The 9,716-nt window shown below is 45.0% G+C and overlaps 1 protein-coding gene across 1 annotated transcript; it reads left to right on the top strand.

The window, feature by feature from the left end:
• Positions 1-1,122: 1,122 nt before the first annotated feature.
• Positions 1,123-7,969, top strand: LOC125693981 (lipase member M-like). Its single transcript, XM_048946573.1, has 10 exons — positions 1,123-1,877; positions 2,809-2,898; positions 3,444-3,609; positions 4,549-4,747; positions 5,253-5,362; positions 5,764-5,900; positions 6,100-6,243; positions 6,857-6,928; positions 7,328-7,393; positions 7,733-7,969. The coding sequence occupies exons 2-10, from the start codon at positions 2,815-2,817 to the stop codon at positions 7,964-7,966; spliced, it is 1,212 nt and encodes a 403-aa protein (XP_048802530.1). The 5' UTR covers positions 1,123-1,877; positions 2,809-2,814; the 3' UTR covers positions 7,967-7,969.
• The last annotated feature ends 1,747 nt before the right edge of the window (positions 7,970-9,716 follow it).

The raw sequence follows: 9,716 nt of genomic DNA, 5'->3' as shown, positions 1-9,716 counted from the left end.
ATGCCTTCAAACTAAGCCCCTTCTTTCTCTTTCTTTTGGTAGGCATTGATTGTTGTAAGAGGAAAACAAGATATATTTTGCAATCTATGAGATGAGCTTGGCTTTTAAGTTTAGAGTTATTTATCTTGATTTTGTAAAGGATTTATTTTTAATTGTTGTTTTGGACAGGTATGAAAAATATAACATTTATCCAGTAACAAATGCAAACAACAGGAAAAATAAGGAAAAAAGTTTGTTGGTTTTTTTTTTTTTTTTTTTTTTTTTTTTTTGTTTTTGTTTTGTTTAGGAGAAAGGAGAAGACAAGAATAAAAATATCAGCAAGTGTGTCAGGTTGAAGCTGCAGTTGCTGGGTAGAAACCCCTTCTGCAACACTATGGATGACTGGATATGCAAACGCAGCCTAGATGTCCCATCCACTACAGGCTGCAGCACGCAGTCTTATTTCAGCAGATGGCAGATAAGCCTCTGAGCAAGCTGATGCTGATGCTTCAGGAGATCTCTGTAGCTGATTTTATGGGCTCGTTCATGCCCTAGGAGCCCATGCAATAATTCTTGGCTTGTTGGGGTCATTCTGGAGGCTTTCCAGCCCTATGTTATCAGTGCTTTAGGGGGACCAGGATTTATTTGTGGGGCTGCAGTGCTGGCAGTGAGATATGGGCAGGGAACAGGACAGAGGGGTTGGGGAAAATGTTCTGCCTCGTAGTGCAGCAGCCTTGGCAGATGTACTGGATCATCTCTGGAAAGTCCCCATCCCACAGCAAGAGTGCATCCAGACTGTGCGCCGTGGGCTGGAAAATGCTGGGAGCACAAGGTTTAGCTCCTCTGCTCTCCTTCCATCAGGCTCAACTAGTATGGGAATTAATACAACTCCATACGTGGTGAGAGGGACCCGGAGAGGCCATAGCTACCTCAGGAGCACCCATTGCTGGGCCAGAAGAGCCTGTAGCCAGGCCAGGAGTCTCTTTGATGGCCTCTCCCCAAAAGAAAGGTGAGCTGTATCTCATCTTGACAGCTGCTGGTTGGCAGGAGGCGTGGTTTCTCACCCTCACATTCTTGATCCTGTTTTTCTGCTTTTCCTCCTTTCCCTACAGAGACCAATCAGACGTGGATCTGACTCACTATTCGTGGTGAGGCTGGGAGGGCTCCTGGCTCTGCCTCAGCTCCTCTGTGGTGAAAAGCAGTACTTACAGCTCATGATCGAGGTGAGCTTGATACTTAGGCTTCCCAAAGAGCTTATGCCTGCCCTTTAGCAAGAGTTGCTTGGCCAGACCTGTCAAGTATCAACAACAGGAGAGGGAATGGAGTCAGATGAAGCCCCAGAGTGTGCTGCTCCCTGAAAGCCAGTTTGCTGCAACGTGCAGGTGTGTGGGCAGCTTGGTGAGGAGCGGAGGCATCTTGGAAGGCAGTGCTGCCAAAAATCCACCCGCAGCCCACGCTGTCTCTACAAAGAGTGTCTTCAGCCAGTGTGAACATACAGGTGGGAGCAGAGGGCAGCTTCATCCCAGTCTCTTGCCTCTCCATACAGCAGATCCAAGCCAATGCAGGTGGAGAGTGGTCTGAGGGCAACCTACTGGCTCCACTGAGGTCACAGGCAACACTGGATTATGCTGTGCTGCTTCAGATGGGAATAACCAATTTGTTACAATTCTTGCCTGTTCTTCAACACCCCAAAAATATTCCCACACAAGCCCATGTCAGAGGGGTTTCTCATTCCAGAGTGATTCCAGCCCTCAGGTAAATTACACCCTAGTGGAAGAAAGGATTAGGGGAGAAGTGACCCGTGGCACTCCTGGGTGCACAGAGCAGAGGGGATAACAGCTTGGCAAGAGTGGACCTGAGGAAAGAAGGAATCCATCCTACTGAAGCTGACCCAACAGGTAATGCTCCCTGTTTTGATGTCTTGGGGTCAAGAACATGCTGGTGAGTGGGGTTTCTCTTTGCTACTCCTTTTGGGGTTCACCAGGGGCTGCTGAGAGGAGTGTTCTTTGGGTTTAACTTTACAAAAGGAATGTTTTCCCTGGATGGTCATCCCACGCCAGGCTCTTCTCTTGAATTTGCATAGCATGCCTGTGATGTTGCATCCCAGAAATTCTTTCTGTCCATCCTTGCTATGCTTTTTGATACAAGAAATGAGAGCAGTGCAAACTGCTATCCGTGGCCAAGAAGATATTTTGCAAGTGGGATGGATGCAACATGGGCATGTCAATGCCAATCCACCCGTGCGTTTGGCTGGTGCTTGACACGGCTCTTTTTCCAAGACTTAAAAAACCTGCAACATTCTATTTTGAAACCAGAGCAAATCCAGTGTGTCCTAGTCTCTAAAATCCTACCTTCAACTCTAACAATCACCTAACAAAAAGTTTATGTTATAAACGAAGCCTCTCTTGTCCTGAAATTTAGAAGTGGGTGATTTACTTTTGACTGGATCAACTAGCAAATAATCTATTCTTCTGACTATCCAAAACAGCAGTTAAAATGAGGAGTCCCCTCAAAGACCAGATTTTCTCCAGTGGGTAAAGATGTATAATCAAATGTGAATGTGCATGTAAGTTATTTTTCTAAATGAAAGGGTCTGACTTAGAACATGTGGTTAAAATGAGATGTAGTTTAGACTCTGGCATTATTCAAGGTTGCTCAAGATAAGCAAACTTTTTAGAACAATTTGGAGAATTTCAACTTGAAAGTTATCTGTCTAAGGATTGTATTAATGTCCTAACAAAAGTATAGCACTTGTCAAATGCCATCCCTATCTTCTATGTCAGTGAAATCAATGTCTTGTCTGTTTGCCATGTTGATGATATTTTGCAGAGAACCATGATGTGGCTGTTCATCGCCATTACTTACTTAATCTGTATTACTGAAAGTTCCAGTGCAAGCCCTGAAGTGTCTATGGACGTTGTAAGTCTTGACTTCCCTCTGCTCTCTTGTTGCTGTCATCCGTTCTCCTAAAAAGCCCAAATCTCAGGCATGCAAGTTACTTACTGTCATGGCCTAAGTAAGACCCGTGGTCTCTGCATGTACACCTTTACCAGGGTTTGAGACAGGGGTTTATGAAAGCTTTTGTCTACACTGCATATGTACACTGAGATTTACAGCAGACTTTTTAGGGAGCTCAGCTAGGTGAACAGGTTTGGTCCAGGCTTGGAACTTTGCTCTTGTTGCTGCCTGAGTCTTCACAAGCACTGATTGCAAAATGAAAGTCAGTTGTGGGCCCTTCTTTACCAGACCTGTTCAGGGAGTTTGAGAAACTTGCTGCTGCCAAAGGTTTTCACTGAAGTCATGGTGTTTACGCAGTGTGGGTGGAAGGGACACTGGGAGGTCACTATTCCAATCCCCTGCTGACAACAGTATTTTGCCTCAGGGCATCCATGGCTTGGTGTGGCTCTGCTCTGGGATGGAGACCCCCTGAGGACCTGTCCAATGTTGTCATTTCCTTCCTGTAGGGTGAAATTGTTCACTACCACGGGTACCCATATGAAGAGCATGAAGTGGTGACAGAAGATGGCTATTACCTTACCTTACAGAGGATTCCTCATGGCAAAGACAACTCAGGAAGCACGAGTGCCTCCCATGAAGCAGAAACACCGGGATCCAGCATGTTCTGCCACCGTAAGTGCCACAAGAAGGTCTGCTGGGCCCTGGGGCCCCAAAAACATTCCTTGGTTGGAGGAGGCCAGGAGCAGGGCTTCTTCACCATTGGCTGGGTCCTCAGCGAAGCATCCCTGCAGAGATGGCCTTCAAGAGAGTAAGAAATGCAGATGCCAACCATGCCAACTTTGTTGGTCCTGTGGGAACTACTGCAAAGAGGAATAGAATGATAAGGAAAATTAAGAAAGAAATCTCACCTCAAACTTTCAAAGCCAGCCAAATCCATGATGTGTGGCACAAAGGAAGCTGGATTATGGACCCATGTACTGGGTAAAGGTATTCCTGGTGGAGCAATTACGAGTCATTTATTAGCCATAATAAATCAATGTCCAATCTGATGCTGTCTCACCATTTTGATGGTTTTCTTGCCATAACTTGCATCACTTGCACCACTGTTTCAAAGTGGAGAGGGTAATGTCCCAGTCTTGGCAGGCTGTCACTCTCCTGGGAAAATGGGAGAATTGGAATATGAACTTGACAAGGAAGTATAAAAAGCAGCCAGATGTCCATTCAGGTCCTCAGCTGCCCAGGGCAGAAATGCAGCTCTTATAAGACCTGCAGTCTTAAGTTCAAAAAAAAGTTACCCCTTTTCACCCGGGGTTGGAGCAAAGAGGTCCTTTCCAAACTAAATTTTTCTATACACTCTTCTACTCTATAGCAGTTCAGGCTTTTTTGACCCTTCGTCTAAAAGTTCTTAGTTGGGATCTGGGATCTGCCATATGGCAAGCAGAAATGGGTGGAGATTCTCTTGGTCCCCCCAGTACCTATGTCTCTTGTGATGGGACTGTGCTGTGCACCGTAGTCAATTCTCCATCGGGGTGGTGCCAAAAAATTGTCTGAAGTGTAAATGGTGACTTATGTTAGCAGCTGGAGAAAACAATCTTTTGCTTCTCCTTTCAGCTCCCAAACCTGCAGTGCTCCTGCAGCATGGCCTGGTGTTGGAGGGCAGTAACTGGGTTACAAACCTGCCCAACAGAAGCCTGGGCTTCATCCTTGCAGATGCTGGCTATGATGTCTGGATAGGAAACAGCAGGGGGAACAGCTGGTCACGAAAGCACAAAGAATTTGAATTTCACAGTGAGAAATATTCATCTTACAGGTATTTTAATTGAAGCTACAGAAATGCCACTAGATCTTCCTGGGAGTGCTTTTGGAAAGGTGGACGGGATCCAGTGCTTTCTGTTAGGCTCTGATCCTGGTCCTGCAGTTTCCCTAAGCTGGAGAAGTGGCTCTATCACCAAGATCCAATCGGAGTGCCTGTGTCTGCCCCAGCCCTAGCCGGATCTCCGAATAGCCTTTCCCTAACACAGCCTGTCAATTGTACCCACAGCTCTTTTAGCCTTTTCCTGCAAATGAATGACTGCTCCAAAATGTCTGAAGAGCTTCTGGGGCTCCCCCAAGTGATAAGAGCAGATGATACTTTCCAGAGTAAATGTACTACTGTTTAATGGGAACAAATAGCAAATTAACATTGCCACTCAGCAGTAGTAGCACAGATCCAGCAAACATGCTGGTGGGAATGCCACTTTGCAAAAGTTATCACATGCCTGTCACCCTCAGTGTTCAAGATCAGCAACAGTAATTTGCTTATGTCTCCACTGCAGCTTTCATGAGATGGCCATGTATGATCTTCCAGCAACAATCAACTATATTCTGCAGAAAACAGGACAGGAGCAGTTATACTACGTGGCTTACTCTCAAGGCACGACCACAGGTACTTACAAGGGCACTGGATTTAAGTTGGATGTGAGTGGGTAAAAATTTGCATTAATGGAAAAATTTTGAGCATTGGTGGTCCAAAACTGGTTGTGACAATGACTTTTGATGTATCCCACCACTATAAGAGCCTCAAGAAGGGGCTGTGGAAGATGCAGATGGACTCAACAGTCAAGCTGGGAGCTGAAATGTACCAGCAGTGAAGGGTCCCAGTCGGGACACCAACATGCCCTCATATCTGCATGTTCCAGGATATCAGCATGCTCCAGGGGTTCTTACAATGGACACAGGCATCTCAAGTCAAAAATCATGCATAAATAGTAGGGCAGGGTCTAATTCTTAAGTCAAAACTCATGCATAAGTAGCAGGGCAGGGTCTAATTTTTTCTCACTCCTACAGGTTTCATTGCATTTTCTTCCATTCCTGAGCTGGATCGCAAAATTAAGATGTTTTTTGCCCTGGCTCCTATCACCACAAGCTCAAATATGAAGTCACCCTTGGTCAGAGTGTTTGATCTTCCTGAGGGTCTGATTAAGGTGGGTCCTCCCTTGGCACTCCTCTAGTTCCATAGACAAAACCTCGTTCTTAGGTTTCCTGACCAGGGTCAGCTGCACGATGCAAGGGTGCTGGTTTCCATCATCTCCATCATGAGTGCTGTCCTGGCTCTGCAAACTTTCCTCCAAGTGCTGCCGAAGCATTGTAAACCACAACAACCAATGCCTTTGAACTTCACAGCTCATCTTAGGACGCACGGTGGTCTTTGATAAGGATGAGATCCTGAGGCAAGTGACATCACGTTTGTGCAGCTACACACTCTTTAAAAGCTTCTGCTCCTTGGTCCTGTACTTGCCTGGTGGGTTTACCAACAGCTTAAACGTGGTACGTATCCTCCAGATTACTTCTGAAGTGATCCAGTTTTCTGTTGTTAGAGCTTAGTGTGGATGTGCAGTCATGAAAAGAACATTGTCCTGTTCTCATCAGCTTTTAGATATGGAGCAGACTGTGGTGCTGGCCACTTGCACCACAGATCCCCAGAACAGAGTTGGGGTGGGAGCTGGTCTATTATTTCTCAAGGAAAGTGTTGATGTTATTCCTCAATTTCCCAAGCAGGGAGTGCTTGAGAAATAACAAGGAGAAATCTGTGATGTGTTGCACACTGTCTTTGCAACAGGATCTGGATTACAAGAGTCAGATTTTTACTTTGATTTGAAACCACGTAGACTTGCAATGTGACCTGACATCCCATGAAAGTTGCTAGGCTCACTGAAGGGAGCTCTGTAGCACACTTCATTCTGCTGCCTGCAGTGTGGGTTTGCACGGCACAGGGTTGAGTTGTGCCTTCACAGAGATAAGACAAAGCACTTTGTGCAAATAAGAGCCCCAGCTAGCCTGTGTAATAGACTTGTTGTGTGGCTACAGAACTGGGTCAGATGTATTCCTCATGAGATTTCCCTCTACACAGAGAATAAATGTCTCCAACGGTTTCTTGCAGAGCCGCATAGATGTCTACCTGTCCCACTACCCTGATTCAACATCCCTAAAAAACATGTTACATTGGCGCCAGGTAATATTTCTTCCTGTTGAATGAGAGCAACCAGGGCTCACATTCTTCTCTCTAAGCTGCCAAGAATCTCTTCTCGATACTCAGATAAAATGCTTCATTACTTTCCCTAGGTAATGGATGTAAGCTAGGTGAACTGTGCATTTCTGTGGCTTCTGTGTCCCAAAAGACAAGCTCCCCAAGTTGTGCTGTCCACCCTGAGGCAAGATGGAAATTTGATTTATGTCAGTTTCACAAGTGTTGTTCTGCTTCTGTTCTTTCATGCTCTTAACAGAATAAGCAATCACAAATAGCCTCTCACTGATGTTTGAAGCTACCAGTTATCCTTCCTCACCCGCTTTTGTTTCTCTTGTGGTCCCGTGTAATGTATGGAAAATTAACATAGCTCTCTTCCTCTTCTAGCTCTATCAAACAGGGGAATTCAAATATTATGATTATGGAAGTGACAACATGCTTCACTACAACCAGGTAAGAGAAATCTATTCTCATTTGTCAGTTTAAGAAAACAAAACAAAACAAAAATTCAAATGTAATTATTGCTGTGAAAGAGACCTAATTTTATGGGCTTTACCTTGTATGATTATATGGGATTGTACCTTTCTTACACTAGGGGGTTGAACAATGCCATTCACTGATGATTTCTCAAAACTCTGGTAAGAAGTATGACAGTTCAAGGCACAGTTAGGACCTCCACTGACATGCATTTATTGAGAGAGAAAGGAAATCCTAAGCAGCAATGAAGAGTACTTTGAATTTTCAATCTGCCTGTGACTTCCCAGACCTTAGGCAATGTTATTCATTTTCCAGAGCACGCCGCCCTTCTATGAGCTAGAAAATATGAAAGCACCACTTGCTGCATGGTTTGGTGGCAAGGACTGGATTTCTGCCCCTGAAGATGTAAATATAACACTGCCTCGTATAACCAATGTGGCGTACAAAAAGTACATTCCTGAATTTGTCCACTTTGATTTCCTTTGGGGTATGCAAGTATATGAACAAATATACAAAGAAATTCTTGAACTGATGAAGAAGAACGCCTAGAGGTGGGAGAGTCGCAGTAATTCTGATTTCTCCTTTACCTTTGGGCATTTTCTCCTTTACCTTCTTTATGTGAAAAAAAAAAGGGGGGGCGAGGGGGGTAGGGAAAGGGGGAAGGGCTCATTGTGGTGCTGCACTTGTGGGTTTATATCAGTCTGGCAAGTGAGGAAAATTGGCCAATTCAGTGATCATAGAATTGTGTAGGATTTAAGTTAATTAAGTAGGTGGAGGTCCTTGAAGGAGTTAGGCATGGACCTTGGGCTCCGAGCCTTTCATGCTCATGGATTTCAAGACAGAAGCAATTTCCGTGGAGCTCTTGACCAGTGCTGTGGGCTCTGGGTGTTCCCACCTACAAACAGCAGCGCAGTAGCTCTGCTCTGTACTGGATGCTGATGTTTCACCAGTTGGGATCACTGTACCTAGAAGCTATATGGCCGGTGATGATTACAAGAGCTGGTAGATGCTGATGTAGATAAGCCTAAACTTGATCATGTGTAACAGGGTTTTCAAGATTTACCAAGAAAGACCACTTTGCATCCTTTTAAGTACTATTCCCAAGGTACAAACTCAGGTGGAAAATTCAGTTTTGCTGAGTTTCAGGAAATGCTTTTGTCTTCCTTGTGTGTCAGAGAGAAGAGTCTGGTGGAAGTCTATGAGTCTAACTCTGTTTTCAGCTTCTGGATTACACTTTGTAGTAAGATACTGACTAGGGGAGGAACTGTGAATTTGCCAGTTTGCGTAATTTACTCTTAAAATATGTCTAGGAGCAAGCAGGGCAAAGGATAAGGCCCTTTTTCTAAATACACGTATGAAAATTAGTAATAAAGTAAGATAGGGTCCTCTGGGCTCTGTGTGATTGTACTCCCTTAAACCTCTGGAGCAACATGGAGATTTCAGCATAGCTGTATGAGGGTGAGGGACGAGGCAGGTTGCAGGAGGCAGTCTGGAGGTTTAGAAAGGGTAAGGAGCATGACATGGCCACTCTCCAAAGACAAACTGTGGGTCCAAGCAGCATGCCTTCACCCAAGTATCTAGAAGGGGTGGAATGGGGCTGCTGATGCACATTGCTTTTGGCAAGCTGCAGCAGAGTCTGTTAGAGTATAAGGAAATCATCAAAAGTGTGAAGATCTTCACTTTCTATCCTTAGAGCTAGAACTGACTGCAGAACAAACAGGACTGGCCGAGGTGTTCTTGGGGTGTAGGAATCAAGCTATAGGTTACATATGATCTATAGATTAATAGAACCATTGAATGGTTTGGCTTGAAGGACACTACTGAATACCTAGCTACAAATCCTGCCACGGGCAGGGATATCTCCCACCTGACCAGGTTGCCCAGGACCACATCTAGGCTGGCCTTGAGACCCTCCAGGGATGGAGCATCCACAACTTTTCTGGGCAGCCTGTTCCAGAGCCTCACCATCCTGAGTAAAGTTTTTCTTCCTCATATCTAACCTAAATCTCCACATTCTTAGTTCAAAGCTGTTGCCCCTTATCCCATCATTACACTCCCTGATAGATCCCCTCTCAAGGGTTCCTGTAGGCCCCTTTAGGTACTGGAGGGAGCTAAAGTGATTAGCTACCTCCCTTTTTATTTTTGTAATGACACCCCTTTCTGTGTAATTAGTTATTTAGTGCAGGGCTTTGCCTTAAAGCAGCATTCCTCCAGTAATGCATTGTGTTCATGCAATGAATGAGCATGCAAACACATGAAGAGTTTCCTGTCCTTGCACATAAACACCCAGACTTTTGAA

Source organism: Lagopus muta, chromosome 5, assembly GCF_023343835.1.
Source record: "Lagopus muta isolate bLagMut1 chromosome 5, bLagMut1 primary, whole genome shotgun sequence".
In the NCBI taxonomy this organism is placed as follows: domain Eukaryota; kingdom Metazoa; phylum Chordata; class Aves; order Galliformes; family Phasianidae; genus Lagopus; species Lagopus muta.
The sequence above is the reverse complement of the archived record's forward strand: the minus strand, read 5'-3'. Positions and strand labels throughout refer to the sequence as shown.